This window comes from Heloderma suspectum, chromosome 3 (assembly GCF_057233095.1).
Source record: "Heloderma suspectum isolate Gila_16-S chromosome 3, 16-S_ref, whole genome shotgun sequence".
Lineage (NCBI taxonomy): Eukaryota > Metazoa > Chordata > Lepidosauria > Squamata > Helodermatidae > Heloderma > Heloderma suspectum.
Genome location: NC_139460.1, coordinates 41,429,815 through 41,451,550, shown reverse-complemented (window position 1 = coordinate 41,451,550; position 21,736 = coordinate 41,429,815). Strand labels below are relative to the sequence as shown.

At 41.1% G+C, this 21,736-nt stretch overlaps 1 protein-coding gene across 2 annotated transcripts in view; it reads left to right on the top strand.

Annotated features, from left to right (window-relative positions):
* The window catches only part of DCLK1 (doublecortin like kinase 1), a 288,776-nt gene that overhangs the window by 189,811 nt on the left and 77,229 nt on the right, over positions 1-21,736 (top strand). The window contains exons 6-7 of one of the 2 annotated variants that reach the window (XM_084843018.1): positions 7,480-7,574; positions 14,039-15,733. In XM_084843018.1, coding sequence (XP_084699144.1) covers positions 7,480-7,574; positions 14,039-14,095 — 152 coding nt within the window. In that variant the 3' untranslated portion in view covers positions 14,096-15,733. Of the gene's footprint in view, positions 1-7,479; positions 7,575-14,038; positions 15,734-21,736 lie in introns of those variants that run through there. The other variant, XM_084843017.1, reaches the window with a different exon arrangement.

The window sequence follows — 21,736 nt, the reverse complement described above, 5'->3', positions numbered from 1 at the left end:
GAATGCAGCACTTTAACAGCATCATCTTTTAGGGTTTTAAATAGCTCGGCTGGAATACTGTCATCTGTGCTAGCTTTGTTGTTAGTAATGCTTCCTAAGGCCCACTTGACTTCACCCTCTAGGATGGCCGGCTCAAGTTCAGTGACCACAGTATCATGGTTATCAGGGACATTCAGATCTTTCCTGTATAGTTCTTCTGTGTATTCTTTCCACCTCTTCTTAATGTCATCTGCTTCTGTTAGGTCCCTGCCTTCTTTGTCCTTTATCATGCCCATCTTTGCACAGAACGTTCCCTTGAGATCTCCAATTTTCTTGAAGAGATCTCTAGTCTTTCCCATTCTGTTGTTTTCCTCGATTTCTTTGCATTGTTCATTTAAGAAGGCCTTCTTGTCTCTCCTTGCTATTCTCTGGAACTCTGCATTCAGTTGGATATATCTCCCCCTTTCTCCCTTGCTTTTCGCTTCCCTTCTTTCCTCAGCTACTTGTAAAGTCTCATCAGACAGCCACTTGGCTTTCTTGCATTTCTTTTTCTTTGGGATGGATTGAGTTGCTGCTTCCTGAACAATGTTACGGACCTCCGTCCATAGTTCCTCAGGCACTCTGTCTATCAGGTCTAATCCCTGAAATCTATTCCTCACCTCCACTGTATATTCATAAGGGATATGATTTAGGTCATACCTGAATGGTTTAGTGGTTTTCCCTACGTTCTTCAATTTAAGCTGAAATTTTGCAAGAAGCAGCTCATGATGTGAGCCACAGTCAGCTCCAAGTCTTGTTTTTACTGACTGTATGGAGCTTCTCCATCTTTGGCTGCAAAGGACATAATCAATCTGATTTCGATATTGACCATCTGGTGATATCCATGTGTACAGTCGCCTCTTGTGCTGTTGGAAAAGAGTGCTTGCTATGATCAGTGTAGAGAACACCTAGCTACTTTAAATGAGTTCAAGTCTCTAGGGCCAGTTGAGTTACACCCTAGGGCGCTGAAAGCATTCCTGGACGTTACTTCAGAGCTCTGAGCTGTAATCTTTGAGAAATCTTAAAGAACAGGTGAGTTGTGGGAAGACTGGAGATGAACAAATGTTGGCCCCACCTTCAAAAAGGGGGGAAAGCCAGATCAGGGAAACTACAGACCTGTAAACCTGACATTGATACCAGGCTAGATTCTAGAACAGATTATTAAGCTGTTAGTCTGTGAGCATCTAGAAAATAATTCATTGATTCCCAAGACACAGCATGGCTGTCAAGAATAAATCCCTGGGTCAGTAGCCATTTAAAGAAGGTGTGGGGAACACATGTGCTGCTACCATCACACAGGGCACATGAGAAGAGTTGTCCCTGCACGCTCTGTTTCCCAGTAGAATTGTGCTCCCACCAGTCCACCAATAGCTGAGCTGTTTGACTGGCTGGTGGGAGCCTGATTCTTCTGGGAAACAGGCATGCAAGGATCACTCCCCTCAAGCGCCCCGTTTCCCAGAAGAACTTGGGAGAGTGCTGGGGGAAAGGGTGCATGAGAAGGGTCATCCCCATGCGCCTTCTTCCCTTGTAGGATCACTGCGAGGAGAGTCTTAAAGCCTCTCCCTCCTCCCAGCAATCGTGAGTGGGATCACTGGGATAGGGTGGGTGGATTAGGCTTTAACCTTGTCCTCATCCCAGAGATCTAGATCGAGTGTGTATGTATATGCGTGTGTGTGTGTGTGTGCATCTATGAGTGGGTGTGGCTGTACCCGACCACCCACCCAATGCCACATTCGGTCCCTGGGGCAATAAGGTTGCCCATTCCTGGTTTAAAAGTAGACAGAAGCACTTTGAATTGTACTCAGGAGAGAACATGCAGCTAGTGAAAATGCAGGTGAGATGTGTTAAAGTGCAGGAGAAGACCAGCAAAAATGGTGCCATCCTTAACAGCAGAATTCTTGCTGCGGAACAGCCCATTGCTTGATATTAGGTAGGTATGCTGAATTGGTGCAGCAGGTTTGGTGAGCTACCTAAACAGCACCTCCTATTCCCTTTGTTCAGATCCTTGGTGCTTCTGTCCCAAGGCGAGATATGGGGAACAGGACCTCCTTGTCTCCACTATCTCTCTTAGCCTGTAATTCCTCTTTTTCCCCCTCTCTTCCCCATTCGGGATTTTCATTGACATAATTTCTTGATGAGTTAAATATTGCCAAATAACAGTGTTATAGTATAATAATATTGTGCTTAATCTAATATAGCCGATTACTGAGTTTTCATCACTTCTGTTTTATCATGTGGTTTTGTGTTAAGGAAAAAAACAACAGCAGCAGAGAAAGTTTCTGGAAATTTGAACGATTCGCTCCCATAAGTATTGTGAGACTGGGAAGTACCCAGTGGAGGCTGGTGGCCCCAGTGTCAGTGGGGCAGTGAATTTACTCTAAGTTTCAGGCAGAACCGGTCAGAACTCTAAAGGAGCTATCCAAGGTGCTTTGCTTTGCACCTTGGATAGCTCCTTTAGAGTACCAGCTTCCACTGGTAGTACCCAATGTTGTCCTGATGCTTACTGCCAGTGATGTTGCTCTAGCGTAAACCAATGCTTCTGCAATATAATTAACGCAGTTGGAAAACTGGTGATTTGCGGCCGAATTTCAGCAGTGTAGCAGCAAAAAAAGGGGCAATTTTTCCTCAAAACAAAGCTCTGCTTCAAAACCTTGCTTGGAAGAAAAAATGCCCCGTTTTGCCACCTTGACACTCAATTTTGGTGAGCGGTCAACACTTTTTCCCACTGTGCTAGTTATGTTGCTAGTTACATTGCACAAGCATTGGTTTATGCCAGCACATTATTAGCATTAGTGCTGGGACAACAGTGTGTAACCATGAAAACAAAATTCAGAAAAATATGCAACTTCATGAGTATGATGAAGGAGTAACTGTTGGCACTCTTCATATTAAAGTTGCACTGGTTTCTTTAAAAGCACATATTTATTGATTTTCAGACCATCGTCAAATGCCTCCCTCAGAATATAACTCTGGTAAAACAGTTCTGCTGTTCTCATCCCTGCCACCGCCACCACCCACGCTGCACTTGCACATATAAGCTGCTTGTGTTGTATACAGTCTTGTAATAAGTTGACTTACAAATACATGCGTATGCAGGCACAACTCAGCCTCCAGGCTAGTCCCCAGATGGCTGTGCCTTTTTCCTGCACACATCTCCTTTCTTCTACCCACCTATTATTTGGTGGTTTTCCAGGTCTTCCATTCCATGCCCCCCTCATTCTAAAAGGTTGAAATACTATTGGCAAAAAGACCTTTAAGCTAAAATGCTGGTATTTTTGGTGCTTTGGCCCCATCCCTTTTGCTATTGGTCCCACCCACCACTGGAATGCAACCCCCGAGGGCTTCTTTGAAATTGAATTTGGCCCTTTGGCTGAAAGAGGTTCCCCACCCCTGATGTAGAGAGATAGGGAATATAAGGAAGAAAATGTCCAAAGCAACTGCTTCATGTGGAAGCTCTGTGGTAAGGCCAGTCCTGATTGAGTTTATGTTTACTGACATTCTGCATTGTCCTGAATAATAATCTCAGTGCAGCATGTATCACAATATATGGCAACATATTCATTTAATTGATTATGAGATGCACATTGTCATGGAATATGTTGAACTGATTGCAATGATTTCCAGATTCCTAATGTGGGTGAATAATTACATTTAAATATGTAATTTTTAATTTAATTAAATTTTAATTAATTTTATAATTAAATGTATTTTAATTATGAAATAATTTTCATAATAAATTAATAAATAATAAATAAAGAATAACTTTTAAACAGGGTTGTAAAACTATTATTGGTTTGTCCAGTTGATTTACATCTGCTATTTCAGTTGATTAGCTGATCTATAAAACCCAATCCTACATAATCTATAGCAATTTCTCCTCGTATGGTTGTTTTTCACCAATTCCCACATTCTGGCCTTGATCCAACTAAAGTTCATCATGGCCAAGTCCCATTGGAACCAATGATATAAGTCATTACTTTCAGTAGGACTTAGTCACAAGCTTTTAGCTGAATCCAGACCACTGTTATTTTTTCTGCAGCAACGGAAACTCTGGTAGTGCAAGAACTGTGAGTGTCAAGTGACAGTTGTGTTAAAACATGTTGACTTTGAGTAATGAGTCCTACTTTTCATTTAGAACATTTAGGAAAAAATAATTTAGAAACACTGCAATCTTTAGAAGGAAGAGGGATTATCGGAATTGTCCTTAGTCTGCAAACAACAGGGCCAGCCCTCCCATGAGGTGGAGTGAAGCCCCCACCTCAGGGAGCTGAGTGGGAGGAGTGACAAACTGCGCCATTTCCCCTTACCCTGCCAGGAGGGCCTGCCATCGCAGCCTCCCACCAGGTGTTCTTCTGCTGTGGCATTTGCCACAGTGAGAAAGCAAGACCAGCAGGGGTCTCCGGAGCAGCCCCCTGCTTGGCGATGCTAGGGCTGTGGTCAAGGGATGGCACAGCAGCAGGAAGTGAGTTGGGATGGTGGGTGAGCATGTGCCGGAGCTGGCAAACAAGGGCCTGCCTTCCCCAGTAGGTGGTCCAAGCCAAATGCCCAAAGCAGTAGCACAGTACATACAGGACTAGAGGGAAGAAGTTAGTCTGTGTCATTTAAGATAATGCTTGTTGTTCACTTCATTTTGATTGTTAGATGTTTTTGAATTCTTGTAAATTTATTCTCTTAAACACACTGTAGCTTGTTCCCTCCAGTGTCCTCCCCAGACTGCATCTCTATTATGTCTGGCAAACCATTTGGGTAAATAAACCATATCAACCAAACATGCAGGTTTTGTAGAGTACAAAATGTTCTCACTCTTACCAGCAGTTTTTAATGAACAATATAATCTCAGTACAATGTGTTGCCAATTGCTATTACTTGTTTCTCAAAACTGGCAAGATAATACTTGAATATAAATATGTCCTACTGTATCCCACTGTGAAGGCTAAGGTATCACTATTTTGGAGTCTATTTGTCATGATAGATAAATAGTTGCAACGTTGAATTAAAACTTGCCACAACAAGGAAAGAGGCTGTCAAGTTTCTATTTCAATATCATCCTCCATTTGTTCTAAAAAATGTTAGAAACCCAGAATGATCAGAAGTCAATATACATGCTGGGTGAAATCCAATAATAACATAAGGGTGGCTCAGAACCAGAGTCCATCTAGTCCAGCATTCTGTTCACACAGTGGTCAACCAGTTGCCTGTAGAAACTCACAAGTAAATGTATTCAACAGCACTCTCCCTCTCATGTTCCCCAGCAACTGGTGTACACAGGCATGCTGCTTCTTACAGTGGATGTAGTATATCACCATCCTGACTAGTAGCTATTGACAGTGTATGTTTTATTGCTGAGCTATTGGCCTCACCTGAGAGTGGAAAGACATGTCTGGGGAGAATGTTAGTCAACTGGAGGCCAACTTTAACGGACAGCAAAGCTGTATTGTAATCTTATTCAAGGTCCTTAAAGACACATTAGTGGTTTTATACGTGCAGTTGATATGTATTGCAATATGTGAAATTGTTTAGAAGCCAAGGAGTTGATCACCTTAGTATTAATGTGCCATTGGCTCCAACCCCATTACCAGCCCTCCTTTACCAGAATACCCAGTGGCCTCTTATAAATGATCCATGGGCATGCGCTTCCACCTTAAACTGTTGATGAATGAGTCCTGATGGTTCACAAGCCCTTGTCCTTGGCATGAATACACTCCAAAGATTATTTGAGCAATACACATGCTTGTACAAACAATAGGCCTTCCGAAGTACAGGTTAACCCTTTCTCCATGATTGTGGCTGACATCATCTGTTAACGCCACACCTTTACCTGATCCAGTGCATTGCCAGAAATAGCTTTCAAAGATAAACTTAACATACATCAGTATTGTAATCATTAGCTGCCATACTATATAATGTCCTTCTTCTTTGAGATGACTAAAGAATGCATGTCTATAGGTATCTGGGCCAGGTTGTTTACCCTTGTGAATATTTGGCAGATGAGAGGAAATGCTCTTCCTACCCCACAAAGCTCTAACATCCAGTTTAATGGCTTTAGCAGTTGTGAGACTGCCAGTCAGCTAAGGGTTTTCAAGAGTTATTGTCATTGTGATTTTCAGATGAGTCATTTGGTATATTGCCCCCAAAGGCACCTCATTATGATTCAGTGTGTGCAGCCGCATATAAGATTGCTAAGGCTTTGGGGGCTTCATAGATCAGAGTGGGGGCTGCAGTTGCTCAGCATCCTGAAGTAGCGGCATTGTGCTTAATTGACACCTTTGATGTAGCCCCTAAGACAGCACCTGCACCTCCCACTGCTGCTCGGAAGACGTCAGCCTTACGCAGAAAAGGCTTCAGCTTATGAATCCTGCATCTCATTCAGCTCGCTCTGTGAGCAGCTTTGGCTATCCTTAATAATCCAGCGCTTCCCATTTCTGCTAGTGCCTAGCTATAGTACAAAGGCAAACATTTTCCTGCTTGGCATTATCAGGTTAAAAACTAAGTCTGTGTCCATGTTAGAATTCATAGAAGGTAAGTTAAATGTCTTATTGCTATCCTGACATGTAAATATGAATGCAAGGCAGAGAGTTCGGATGTCTGGTAGCTGCTGCTTTTTTTCTGTGGCTGATGAATATGGATTGTAACCTAGCAGTGGTGTGTCTGAGGAGACATTTTATTTTGTAGCATTTTTGTGTCTGTGTGTGCGCGCGTGTGTGCTTTTCAGTACATTGTTAGTACCCTTTGCTTAGTTTCTCTATGATATGCCTCACTGCTGTTCGGTTTTTACTCTTAATTTTACATCAGATATTATGTAAATGCAGAGGATGCTTGTAACAAGTGGATACAATTTAAAAGAACCATTCATATTTAGGAGAGTAACTGAGATCTGACGGGCAGTGATGTTGGAAATAGCAAAGTCCATGAGAGTTGCTTCTGAGTTAATGCTTGTGTCAAAGGTGCCATGTAGCTATCTTTGCAACAAGTGACCTATTAATATCAACACTGATTTTTTTTTCTCTTTTAAAATGTCGGTTTTCTATATAGCAGTGATATTAAATTTCATCCCCCACCCCCTTCTCCCCACCCCCAACCCCCAAAAAGGAGTGGAAGAGATTTTATGCAAAGTGCAGCTGTTAAGGCAGAAAAAGCATATGGCTCTGCATCTTTTTGCAGGCACAAGCACTCCACGGTTGAAGACAATAATTTCAATTTCATCAGCGTTATGGCCACACAGTGAATACAAATTAGTTGATCACTTGTTTGAGCACAATGTAAGGCAAGCCAGTTTTGAGAGGCTCATATTGTAGAGATCAGTTGCTTAAGAGCTACTGTATTGAATGCTCATTAGGAATGTGAAGACCATAAATGGTAGAAATGGTTGTCTAATATGAGCTATGTCATTTACATGTTTTGTTTGGGTTTATTCCAATGACACACAGGTCCGATGTCATGCTTGTTTGTTTGTCCTTCTAGTTAATGGAACTCCTGGTAGCCAGCTTTCTACTCCCCGCTCTGGGAAGTCTCCAAGCCCTTCTCCCACCAGCCCTGGAAGTCTGCGGAAACAGAGGGTAAGGAAACTTGGTTTAAGAGTGGCCGAGAGAGAAGCCTTGACACCAAGTAGCTTTATCTAATGCAGTGGTTTTTGAACTTTCTGCCTTCAGGGAACCCTTTCCACATTAAATGAACAGCCAAAATGGAGATGGGGAAATGGGATGGGGAATTTCCCCATTGTCCTTTGTAAGTTATCTTCTAATTGGCTTTGCCTGGTCTCCTGCTCCATCCTGTTTCCATTTGTTTATCCGTATAGAGAATTTGTACGATTATTTCCAGAATTAGAACATGCACAGACAAGTTTGTTCATTCTGCAGCCTTCTATTTGTTCATATTAATTTTCTCCCCATGCTGGTAAGCGTAAGCAGTTGCGTGTATTGAAATACTGGGTGTAATAATTTTGAGCATGTGATCATGTATACAAATGCCTGCTAAAAAAAACATGCACCTATATCCGTGTGCATTGTTCATATGCATTGCTTATCAGTAAGAAAAAACAACAGTACAGTAAATGAATGGAAGGCGCCGAAAGCTATGGCAAAAGTTTATTGCACATTTGTGGTGTTCGTTATGAAGTCCAGAATCAAATCCAAAGTAATGGCAGATAGCTAATGCAATGGTACCACAGTTCAGCTAGTACCTGGTAATTTTGAACCTGTGTATCTCCACCATGGAATCCTGGTACTTTGCAGAAAAACATCTTTATGCAGTGTACTGGCCTCACCAAATCTGTTAGGCCTCACTATTATCCTGCATGAACAGAGTTCAACCTGGAAGACACCCAACAGTTTCTTGTGGCCACACATTGCAGGGCAGTGAAGGACGAGTTGTCTTTCAGGGAATCTTGGTAGCCATTATTCATGTTATCATTGGGGAGTCCCTGAAAAGCTTACAAAGGACTGTAGGGTTTCCCAGAACACTGTTTGAAAACCACTGTTCTTAGGCACATAGCATGCCTAGGCAAAAGGCTTATCCACAGTTCTTGTTAGGAAGCTGTTGTATGAACTCAACAGCAAATAGAAACTTCCACCATACATGGCATTTTTGAAGGACAGTTCTTTAAAGTAACTTTTTAAAATCATAATATATTTTTAATAAATTTATTGGAAAATACTTCACTGCTGGATACAAATTTTAGACTTCTGATGACCTTCCTACCATTCATTCCATGTTAAATTGGCTAAGGGGACCAAACCAATGAATTCAGAAACAGAAACAACAGTTGTTTATCTCAAAGCCAGGTACAATAAACATAAAAAAAATTGGTTATCAATGGAGGAAAAGTATTCAGTATAAAGACATCAGTACACCACATTAGCCATTAGAAAGATCTATGTGGTTTCCTATGAGTTCTCCTTGATAAAGCAGCAATACAATGTACGTACATAGATCAATCATCAACCTTGAATAATGGTACTAGATATTTTCATGCTTTTAACATATATTAAAATATATATTACAAAACACTATTGGTTGTACTGATTATTATAGGGCAGGTCAAAGAGGTACATATTTCAACATATAAGTTCATACTAGCAGGAAAATGTGTCTCTGTTACTTACCTGAATTCTACACACTCCAACCAAGTCTCCCTTAAGGCAGCACACTCATGTCTCATTTCTGCTTACTAATATGTTTAGGTCCATCTTTTCTCTGTGTTTTGGCTGAACTAATTTAACAATCCAGTACATGGGCTGATGGCGCATGGTGCAGAAACGTTCCAGAAGTTCCAGGTCTAGGTCTGATCAGTGCCTAGATAGGAGACCACTTGGGTATCTTGTGTATGTCATCTAGAACTGCCTTGATGAAAGATGCAAAATTAATGAATTAAAAAGCTTAGCTCAGGGGTTCCCAATGCAGCACCCGTGGGCACCATGGCACCCGTGGGGACCTCCAGTGGCACCCACAAAGCTTTCCTCTCCCTTCCCCCTTCAAAAAAAATTCTGTCAAAATCTTGGAAAATGTTAGGGCAATCTTTTTTTTTCTCTCCCTTTCTAGCCTTGCTCTTTCTCTCCTCTCTATCCCTTTGCCTTCCTAATTTATCCTCCCTCCCAGCCTCTAGCCATACTATTCCTACCTCTACCTCTTTAGCTCACTGCTTCTCCCCCTCCTGGCCTCTGTCCTTGCTCTTTCTATACCCCTTTGCCTTGCTGTTTCCCCCTCCTTCCCAGCCTCTAGCTTCACTTTCTCTCCCCACCTCTTTACCTTGCTGTTTCTCTCCTCCCATTTGCCTTGCTATTTCCCTCATCCCAGCCACTAGCCTCACTATTTCTCCCTCCCCTGCACCTCTTTAGCTCACTTTTGACTAGCCAGGCCCCGATGGCAGCCATTTTGTGACTAGCCACACCCTCCATTGGAACCATTTTGTGGTGGTGTCTACAGCAGCTTCTCAAATTCCCAAATGTGCCCACATGTTCAGAAAGGTTGGGGACCCTTGACTTAACTTACCTGTGAGTTGCGGAAGAGTGATATAAATATGATGCAATGCTGCTATGGGAATTCCATGACAAAAGCCAGAGTAGGGCGCGCATCAAGGTCATCATTCCACTCTACTGGGCCCATTTCCAATCCTTGGCCCTGCTTTTTCACCTTGTTCTTATAGCCTGTTATCCTTTCTGGGCAAGCAGCTCCAAAACCTGGAGCCAGCACTGTGCTACTGTATAGATGAGCCAAGTGGGATCAGAAGTTAGAGGGCAGAGTTCAGTCATTTTAAGTCACAAATAAGACAGATTCAAGGAGGTTGTGATGTCTCACTGCCAGCTTCAACTCCTCGAACGTCAACTCCTCCATGTGGAAGGTACTGAGAAATTGTCTGCTTGTAGTTTGTTGCAAACCACAGTCAGGAGCTTCTTATCTTCTTCCCTCATGCTCCAAGGATGAGGAGGAACAGAGCTTGTGCCTGTTCCAGTGGAGGTTGGTGGCTCCGATGTCAGTGGGGCGATGACTCCACTCTGGGTTTCAGTCAGAACCAGTCTGACTGAAACCCAGAGCAGATTCACCACCTCACTGACATCATAGCCACCAGCTTCCACTGGCCTGTTCATTCTTGTAGCAACAAACCATGGTTTGTTCCTACATTTGAATGTGGCCATTTTTTATCATTGTATGGGGTTTTTATTGTATGGTTTTCATTGAATGGGATTTTATTGTGTGAGCCACCTCGGGAGGGCTCCTGCCCTCAAAGGCAGCCTAGAAATATTTTAAATGAAATTAAATAGATATCTGAAACTAAGGAAATGGATCAACATGAAACAGGAATATAGCATGAGAGAGAGGGAGAGAGAAAGAGAGAGAGATTTATAAAAAGAGAGAGAGGGTATTTTGTTTAGAGAGTTTAGATTAGGAAGGTGGTACCAGGAAATTGAGATTGGGTTGGCTGCCTGGAAGGCAGGCAATAGATGTAGAGAGCCATGTCCAAGGTACAGGAGGCTTTCTTATGGGTTATCCCTTCTGTTGTGGTTTTATACATCTCTTGCCACCAAGAGCAGACAACAGCAACCAGTTGGAGGATGTGACATGGAAACATAGGACATTTAGACGTAATGAACCTCAGGCTCATACAGTCCCCTATCTCCTCTCCTGCACTGCAGGTATAAGCTTTAAATTCAGTTAACCACAATTTAGCATTATGTCCGAAGCCAGACCAACTGTGGTTAGTCGTAAGTGTGGTCTAGGGAGACCTCTCTAACCTGATGCCCTCCAGATGTTTTGCACTACAATTGTATCATCCCTGAGCTTTGGGTGTGCAAGCTGGGGTTGATGGGAGTTAGAGCCCCAAACACCTAGAAGTCATTAGGTTGGGTGTGCCTGCTTATGTAAGGCCACTACATAATGTAAACCTGTCAGCTTCATAAATCATAGTTTGGAGTTGGCCTCTTTCCCTAAACCATCCTCCCCGAACCTGGTGTCCTCCAGATGTTTTGGATGTCAACTCCCAGCATCCCTGGCCACTAGCCATGCTGGCTAGGGCTGATGGGATTTTATCTGGAGTAAACAAGGTTGGGGAGTACTGCCCTAAACCATAGTTAAGACTAACCCAGTTTGTCCATGTTAGCATACATTGAGACTCTCTAAGGATCAAGTGTGTTCTAGAAGAGTACAGGTAGAGTTCATGTGACTGTACAGACAAGCATCTGCCAGACACTACAGTTCAAGAGGAGCTCACTACTAAATGGCTTCTGGCACTTGGCATCATTGCTCTGCCAGTTCTGCTTGTTTCTGTGCCACAAGGCAACATGAAAAGTCCATGACCATGCCAAAGTAGCCGATGCTTCAGCTCCATCAAGAGGAGCTGATGTCAGGAGGAGCTGCAGCGAGGGCTCCTCTTGTGTGGTCCAGGGTTTCATTATGTTAATTTAGTGGCACAGAAAGGAGCAATATGGCTGCCAGATATGCTGTTGTAAACATGAGCTCTCCTCTTTCTGAAGTAAACTTGAGAGTTATAATATGGGAGAATGGCAAGAAGTATGTAGTGCTGTCTCGGATGAGTGATGATTGGTAGAGAGCAAGAGGAGTTGGAGGAGGGTGTAACGTAGGTCTCAGCCTTGAAGGATGGCTGGAAGAGGCTGTTTAATGATGTCTCACAACCTGAGCCAAGCAGCAAAAGGGCTGAGGGAGTCTTAAAAGATATTCCTGAGGAAAAGCTTCAGCCATTGTAATGTCACACAAATGATTTCCTTCTCCAGCCTTTGATGTTCCAAAAAAACAATACATCTAAAGATTTCGGGGAACTGGGGAAGAAGGTAGCAAGGTTCACCTAGGACTTGACCTAGACTTTTTGCTAAGCTCCCTCCCTACCACACACACACCTCGGGTAGTTTAATCCAAACTGCATGGTTTTATTTTTCCACTGTTAAAAATAGAAGGTTTTTAGGCTGCATTTTCCTGTGTGTATTGTATTTTAAATATTGGATTGTATTTTATTCTCAGTTCTGCAAGCCACCCGGAGAACATAGGTTGACAGGCAACCATATAAATATGGTACATTTAAAAAAAGGATTGGGCCCTTTATTTTCCCTTATCTTGGATGGACCACCTTCTATTCCCACCCACCCCTCCCATATCTGCTTCTTTGAACTTCCACCACCATTTGCAGCCACATTTTCTGGTTTCTAATTTGAAAAACATTCACCTGAGAATTGGTGTAGGGTAGAAAGATTAAGAAATAAATTAAAAGAGAGTGAAAGGAGGATGACAAAAGCAGAAGGCAGATAGGTATTGGCTTTCCCTTCAATAAGTTGATACTTTAATCAGGTTTTTTCATTTTTCATTTCATTTTAAATTTATATATATCCTTATTAATTAAAAATGTTAGAATTGGGCTGATAGTCCTCAATGTTCTTCAGGTTTATATTTGCTGCTGATTGTGGAAGTTCCACATGTGCTGTTCTTGTGGGCTTCCTGGAGGCACAGAATGCTAGGTCCAGAAGGGTCTCCTCATCTGTTATAATGTAGTATTGTACCACTTCTGTTGAGTTTTTTTTTCCCATTTCTTCATTTTACAGTAGAACAGCCTCCCGCAACCTGTGTCCCTCAACAGCTACAGCTCCCATCAGCCCCAGCCAGCATGACCAATGGTCAGGGATGATTGGCGTTACAGGCCAAAACATCTGAAGGGACCCAGGTTGCTGTAGAGGTCTTCTCTGGTACCCATTCCAATATGTCATTGGCATGTTGTGGATTTAAACAATATTAGAGGAGTCAGATTAATTACCATGTTGCATAGGAGGCATGGCAACACACTACCCTGTATTATCTCCATTCCCTCTAAACAAACACCTCCATGTAATTCACCTTGGAACAATGCTGCTATCACTCTACACTTTCTGCTTCCTGAACATCCTCTTTATTTTTCTGTACTGTATATCTCTGAGACATGTGTTGTGCTGTTTAGATTGAATGAGGCCACCTATTATACTCCCACACCTCAGGCATTTGTAGATTATTTGATCAGTCAGAGGATGCTAGCAGTAGGAGTAGAAAATGAGTGGAGATACATAGTCTTAACACGCACACACTCGTGCACATGCTCTTTTTCCCTCTGCTGATATGAACTGGTTGCTTGGCTACCATCAGTAAGAGCATGGTAACAATTCCCCCCCCCCCATTCTGTCATTCTATCAAAGCACTTCCATTCCCTCATATAATTCAAGAAGAAACAAGCAGTAGAAATGTAAAGGCTTTCATTATGGCACTACCAGATTGCAATGTTTTAAGAAACCTTCACAAAATAGATGCTGAAAGGTGTAAAATGTCAGAGTAAAAGAAAAAATATAATAACAACATGATACATATTTGACTGACAAAGTACAGCTGTGTTAATTTAAGAAAAGCTGCTATAAATCACAGGAACACTATTCATTTGTTTGTTTGTTTGTTTATTTGGTCTTCCTGGAAGGCAGTAGTTGAAAATGTAAGAGTTAAGTTACAGTGCAGCAAATCATACACAATAAACAAATCTATACTGCCCTTCATCTTACAGGACCTGTATCGCCCACTCTCTTCGGATGATTTGGATTCAGTAGGAGACTCTGTGTAAAAACAGAAAATGGAACAGTGCTTAATGGTTTGTGAATGGGTGAAGGTTTAACACTTCTTAAGAATGTAGTTAGTTGCTAATTGACATTAGTGCATTGCACAAAAGGTTTTTGCATATTTTAATATTAAAACACTGGCATTTGTTCATATACATTAACTGTACTGGTAATATGTGCTTGTGCTGTTTGATTTCTTTATAAGGGCTTTAGGTTACAGGATGCTTAAACAGTAAATTGTGCAAACATTTTGAGATAAAATCGGGTGGAGTCAATTTAATGCAAAAAGGTGCTATTATTTTCCTAAGTGCTCCACATGGGTTGCATCCAAAACTAGTGTGTGTGGAAGGGATCTTTGTGCAAGGGATTTCCTGACTTCCTCCTCGCCCCTACAGCGCCCTGTATCCCCCCCCCAAAAAAGCATCAGGGGACCCTCAATAAAGACCTGGGGTGTGGAGCAGGGGATTGCTGGAGGAGAGGGAAATATTCCCAAATCAATAGAGGCATTTTCTTTGAACATACTTTCCTCTCACCCTAGTGTTGGATACAAACCCATATCTTTATTACTGCTAAACAAAGAAATCTTTATTAGGAAAAGGACACTTGCAAACTTTCTGGGAGAGCCATTGATAGCTCGTAAAGCTTTTTAGAAAGAATAGTCAGTTAGGACACAATGCTTCTCTCTTTGTTGAACATTGGTAGCTCTAGAATAAGCTACCAAAGTTGAGTAAGTTTGTTCTTACTAAAAATAAGAAATGGTCAGCATAAACTGAATTGGGGGGAATAAAACAACATGATTAAGAAGCTTATAAGATCATTTAAACTATACAAAGCAACAGTTCTCAATTTGGGATTTTCACTAGGAATTTTTACATTTTCCTTTCTGGGGTTGTTTTTTGGGGGGCGGGGTGTAAATATGGGAACATGTTTTTCAGGCTCAGACACAACAAAAGTGAGCTCAGCTTTTCCCCCAGTTACTTTATTAAAAGTGGACATCTCCATGGTGATTGAAGTACCTTAACTGTAATATGCTATTTCTCAGTTGCTATCGTTTTCCTTCTCATGTTGACTTTTATAAAAAATGGATATGCACAGCTCATTCTAGAGTAACATTCTCTGTGTATGTAATTGGTAAATTTGTTATTATTAAGATCTATATAAAGGCATTACCCAGTGAGATTCTTTTCTGTGTAAGCTCCACTGAAGTAAATTTCCACTGGATTGATCCATAAGTACATCTTAATAACAACTAGTTTATCACAGTATAGGTATCCTGTTTGTGTTCTGCTATCACATTTTGGAAATCAGTGCTTTTATTACAAATCGTTATGTCTTACAAATTGCTTGCTCAATTTTAAATTAATGTTTGTTATCCAATATGTAAACTGCAATATCCTAGCTGTAACATTTTAAACAATGTATTTACTTCTAATACTTCACACACATTGTATGAATTAATGTTAAATTATTAATCTTTACTATGGATTCACAGTTCAACATCACCTTACAAATCATTGGGCATCATAAGAACAGTTGTAACTACAACTAAAAGCATCCTTAGGATATTAAGTGCTATGCTGCTACCCTTTTATGTTAAAATATTTAGCATTTTTTATTTGTACTAATAAAAATGACCAACCAGGAAACGATGAGCTATATTATTATGAGGTGAATTCTGGTATGTTACCCTGGCATGAAGGACAGCAGAATACAACTCTTGCACATGTTAAATATGTTCTTATGTGGGAAAGATACACTTATTCGAGATGCTTTCTTTGTGCTGCTGGATTCATTCTTCTCTGAAAACCCAGACTACATTATTGGCTTTTAGAGTTCTTGATTTAGACGTCTTGATTAGACTGTCCTGAATTAAGAAGAAAGCTAGGAATTTAGGGTGCCATTCTGTCGATTGCACTCTTGATGATCATAAGCCCTCAAACTTGGAGGCTTACAATTATCCTATACAGCACGGGAGAAGCAGCGGAGACAATCTTCACCTCCCTGTCCTTCTGCCTGCATTTTTCACTAGACGGGCTTTTTTGCCCATCTAGCAAAGGCGTTTCAGAGGGGGAGGAAGGAGGCTGGTAGAGGCTAAAGATAGCTTGTATCTTGGCCTCTCCAGTCTCCTCCCTTCCCTGCCCACCAAAACACCCTGCTTTCCCCCTCTTAGAGGTGGGGATGCTGGAGAAATTCGAGAAGGACTAAAATGAGCTTGGATTTCTAAGAATTCGACCTGCAGAATCTGCTGCAGAGTGATTCCCCTTAGGCTGCACAGAGTCCGTGGACTTCCAGATGATTTTTTTACTTTCCCGAAATTTACGCATATAAATTCATAGGAAAATATGTAAGTTTCTGCTGAGGAAATGTTGAATGGAATGGGGGACAATACACCAAATGTTACATACTAAGGTAAATTATGTAAATACTTACACAAATACTTGTGTAATTATTTGCGTATTTTTCCACATGACAAAAAATAATTCACATCCATTTGTGGGCAGACGACAGAACAAAAGGCACCTGACAATCTGCGAAACACAGACAGAACGGATTTCACACAATCCGTACATCCCTACTTCAAGGTCGTGTTCCCAGCCTCGGAGGCCAGCCATCATGGCTTTTTTCTGCTGCTGCTGTGAGGGGGTGGAGGAGGGGGTTGGATCTCCAACTCCCCCTTCCGAGGCTGGAGCACTGTCCATGGAGAGGGGACTCCGAGTTTCAGGGCTTATGATCATCAGGGGTGCAATCAATAGGACCATTGAGGGGACTCAGAAGAATCCTATGGCCCCTCAGACACTGTCTAGGAGACACAGGATTGCTCCCTAAGCTACTTTAACCAAACCAAACAAAATAGATTATTATATCTGAAATAGGCAAAGGGAATAGAATACACTGGGTTTGTTCCTTTTTAGGTTAGTTCTAGTACATGAAATAATACTTTAATTCACTGGAGACTATGTTAGGCTCCTGTTGTGTTGGCACCACTTATCCAAAAGTGGGGAGGAAGTAAGGAAACAACTCTTCCATTCCATAGGATTTTGGGGGTGGAGGGATGAAATATTTTAATTTCATTTTCTTCTTTTCTATGAATTTCTACATAAGGACTACACAGAGGATTCATATTGCCACTGAATTTAAATTGCATAGCTTTGTTTTTGCTGTGGGGAAAAAAGTATGTTAGAATTATTATTTGGCGGGTACCTTGGCAAGTTTTCTATCTGAGCTCTTTGAAAGGATATGCTAGGCTAGCCTCCACCAACCCGGTGCCTTCCAGATGTGTTGGACAACAACTCGCATCATCGCCACACAACACAGTCCAACACATTTGGAGGGCACCAGGTTGGCAAAGGCTGTACAAGGGCATACCATCAGTTTCACAGAACATTATGGCTGAAGAGTCTATGGGAGATACTGTTCATTTCACAGAAGCACCTTAATTATTGGAAACAGATACTATCATACATAGTAAGGACGCAATCCTATCGGGATTCCCGTCAGCTTCCAAACTCAGAGGCTGATGGGAATCCTATGCAGAGCAGGAGGAGCACAGAGGCAATCTTCGCCTCTGCGCTTTTCCTGCTCTGTGTTTCAGCAAGACAGGCATTTTTGCCTGTCTAGCTGCAGTGTTAGAAAGGGAAGGGGGTTGGGGAAGGCTGGGATAGCTCCTATCCCCACTTTCCCAGTCCTCTCCATGCCCATGGGAATGGCCCCTTTCTCTCCTCTCCAAGGTTGCCTTTGTGGCCTGAGAGGCCACTGGCACAGTTTTCTCTGCACCAGCTGTGGGGAGGGGGAGCTCAGAATCCTGAGACCGAGGTTGGACCACTGTCTCCAACTTCAGATCCAGGAATCCAAAGCATCCAGTGGCCCCACAGACTATGTCTAGGGGCAATAGGATTGCTCTCCCAGATATACTTTTCTGTGGATAGAATTTGCAAAATGCAGAAGCTGCAACAAAAATCTTTGGAAAAAGGCTAGAGGATTCCCATCTGAGTGACGATAATGACATTATGTAATATGGTCCTGCACCTTCTTGCAGATTACATATTTTGACCATTTCATTAAATTGCCAGAATTATTTAATGTTTATATTGCTTTAGCCAAAATATGCTTATCACACAACTTAATCCGCTATTACTCTGACACTGAAGGCTTTTACTTGTTTACAAAAGGTGTTATTTGTTTCACCCATGCTTCCAGCATCTCCCAGATTTTTTTTTTTTAAATAAGGAACAGGATATTCGCATATCAAACTAGGTCAAAGAGTTAAAGGCTTTGCTATTAATTGATTTTTATCTTTTCTAACTAATATTTGAAAGAAATGGTGGGATTTTCACATTAGGGATTATTTAGGTCCAGAGCCAGGGTTCCATTTCTGCATGTATTAAGAAGCTTTCAAATGTAAGGAAATAGTTTTTCCTTGTCAACCAAGTTCCCCTTGTATGAGGGAAAGGTGACCTGCATCCAGAGATCCCCTGTCACAAGTCCTTCCACAAGATACACATTCAGGTCAGCTAGGTATGCATATCACTTGTGCGAGAATGTGTTTATTTGCATGGAGATGATATTTGTTCCTTTGCCCATAGTACTTTGGAACTTGGCCAGTGTTTCAGAACATCAGTTCCAGAACTGGACACATCACTGTATCGAAACAATTGTTTCAAAATGAATTGAAATAAATTAACTCAAGGCACAATCCTAGGCATGTTTAGACAGAAAATGTCCTACAACTCCTAGCATTCCCCAGCCAGCTGGCTGGGGTATGCTGGGAGTTGTAGGACTTTTTTTCTGTCTAAACATGCCTAGGATTGTGCCCTCAAAATATTAGTTGACTACCAATACTTATCTAAAGCAATGTTGCTCCCATTGTAAATTGAATCACATTTTTTTCAATAAATTGTAGATGAGTGAGTTTGGGTCCCACATTATTGTGTCAAAAATTATTTCAAAAGCTAATCAAGACCAATTCTAAATAATTTTATCCCTGTGTATTGGTATGGTATGGCATATAAGGTTGCAGAGATGAATACTAATATAAATATGCCTTGTTCATGTGTGTGCATGAAATATAATATATAAACAATAATAAGCTGTGTTTACAATGGCTGCATTTGGATAAGCTATGGTTTATCATGACTTGAATGAGTCTAGTTCCCCACTTCTGCATTGCCTGTCTCCCATTTTCTTGTCCGGCCTCAAGGAGGACTTTGGAACATTTTGCTTCCATTTTGTATTAACCCAGAGAACTCAACAAACTGTGGTTAATCTTAACTATGGTTTGTTTAAAACAAGCCAGATTTCAAAACATGAAACTGGATTGATTTAACAAATCATAGTTAAGATTAAGCACAGTTTAGGAATCAGGTGTAACACAAAACTGTGGTTGATTGAAATCAGAAGTGAACACCTCCAGCTTCCTCCTTGCAGCCTCACCAGAACAGAAGAGGGGAGGGGAGAGTGCATGAGGTTGTGGGAAAGCTATGCTTTTTCCCATCATGATAAACCATAATTTATCGTGCCACCTGAACACAACCAGTATAAACCTGTATGTCTTAAAGAGCTCAAACATTTGTAGATCCAGCATCATACAAGGAAAAAAGTAGAAGCCTAATATTGGTGTTTTTCTGTCACATACCAAACATCCAAAACTTCTCCACAGTCATGTAAGCAGGCATCTGACTACACGGTCAAAAACTAGTCTGAACAATGCAGTATACATGATGAGCTAAAGGTGTCTCTATGTTTTGAGCTATAATTTTTGCCAGCACCTGCAACTGAGATTGCTACAGATTGGTTCACCACATGTGTGTCTGGTCCACACCTGTCTTCCTCAATGTGGTTGCATACTTGTGTACATGATTGCATGGATAACACTTCAGGCACGCTCCTATGGGTGTTCAGACAGAAAAAGTCCTACAACACCCAGCATTCTCCAGCCAGCATATCTGGTTGGGGGAATGCTGAGAGTTGTAGGACTTTTTCCTGTGTAAACAACCATAGGATTGAACTGTTGGTCATGAGACCTGGCCCTTTGGGATGCAGGATTGTATTCTTTAAACCTGCTTTTCTTTCTACGCACACATATACACAGTGTGCATGTGCAGATTTGTATACCTATTGCTGTATGTAGTTGCACGTTTTTGTTTGCATTTGTTTAAATTATCCCTGTGCAGCAAGGTATGGGCAAGAATGGACTAGATATATTGTTTATTCATCTCATCTGATGTGCTGTGATATTAGAGAGTGATAATTGTTGTTTCCCTTATATAATAATCTTCATTTGGTTTATATCATCCAATGAAAGAAAACTGCAGTATTGTGAATACTTGTTGATGAAATAAGTTTACAATTTTATTCAATTTTCTTGGAACTATTTTACTGGTTTCATTTGTTTTTCTTGGTTTGTTTCAAAGCGACTGTTAAATAAACAGTAAAACCTGTAAAACATTTTAAAGTAGCTGCAGCGGAAAATAGTTTTGTTTTTCTAATAAATCAAGCAAACTGCCTTCATTTTTTGTACCATCAATGCAGTGCATTGTATGCGTGTTTTGTATTTGACCTTGCCATACTTGATTGCCTTTGCTGGATTTTAAGCTGTAAGTCATATAATAAATAAATGGGAAAATGTATTCTAAAAATTCAGTGAACTTCTTTTGAAAATGAGAAAACCAGACAAAAGTTAATCTCTACTGTAGCATATTCTATCTATCTATCTATCTATCTATCTATCTATCTATCTATCTATCTGTGTCACTGAACTATGAAATTCATAAATCGTAATGGGTTGGTCTAAACATAAATGCATGCAGTGGCCTTTAAAATGTAAATTGTGGGTGCTGAAGGAAGAGGATAAATGCAGTTGAAGAGAGAATTTCTAATGGGTTCTCTGGACAGTGAATTTACAAAGCCATAAGGCATATTTTTGAGTGTGTGACAAGGAATAGACTTGAAGCATAGAATGAGAAATTGGTTTGGTATATTCTTATGTTTTATTCTACTATCCTATGAACTTGCTGTTAGAAGCACTGTCTTTAAGTCACCTATTAGGAAATCTAGTAAGACTGAGCTTTACAAATGTCATTGGGGTGGGGGGGACATGCTTCAGGATATTTTGAGACACACTTCCTAGTTTTTCCAATGGAAAACATAGCAAACAGATGGTATTTCATATCTTGCTAGTTATAATTGCCTCTGTTTGTGTGAACCAGATTTGGTAAAAGCTCTGAAACACTGGTAATCATTATTTAGGCTCATTCTGATGCTGCGTGTTTTTGTCAAAATAAAACCATACTAGACACTTGCAGCGAAAGATTTGGCTGGTTTTCATTCACATCAGTTCCCCAACCCCACCATGTACTTCATTTAGCTTCATTGGTCCCTAGACTTCAGCTCCCTTACCAGTTCCATCCTTTTTTTCTTTTACAGTTCACAGTCTTCCTGTCCCTGTAACTGAGGAAGTTTTTCTATCCTTCTTAGTGGTATTTCACAGCCTTCACAGAAACTGTTATAAGCATTCTATTGCTGATCATTTTACCCTGAGCATTTAGAATGTTCAAGAAGCTAGCTAGTAGCTGCTGGGCTCACAGATGAGAATGAATTTTAGCTCATTAATCATATGCATATATTTTAAATGTTAAAGGGCCAAAAGA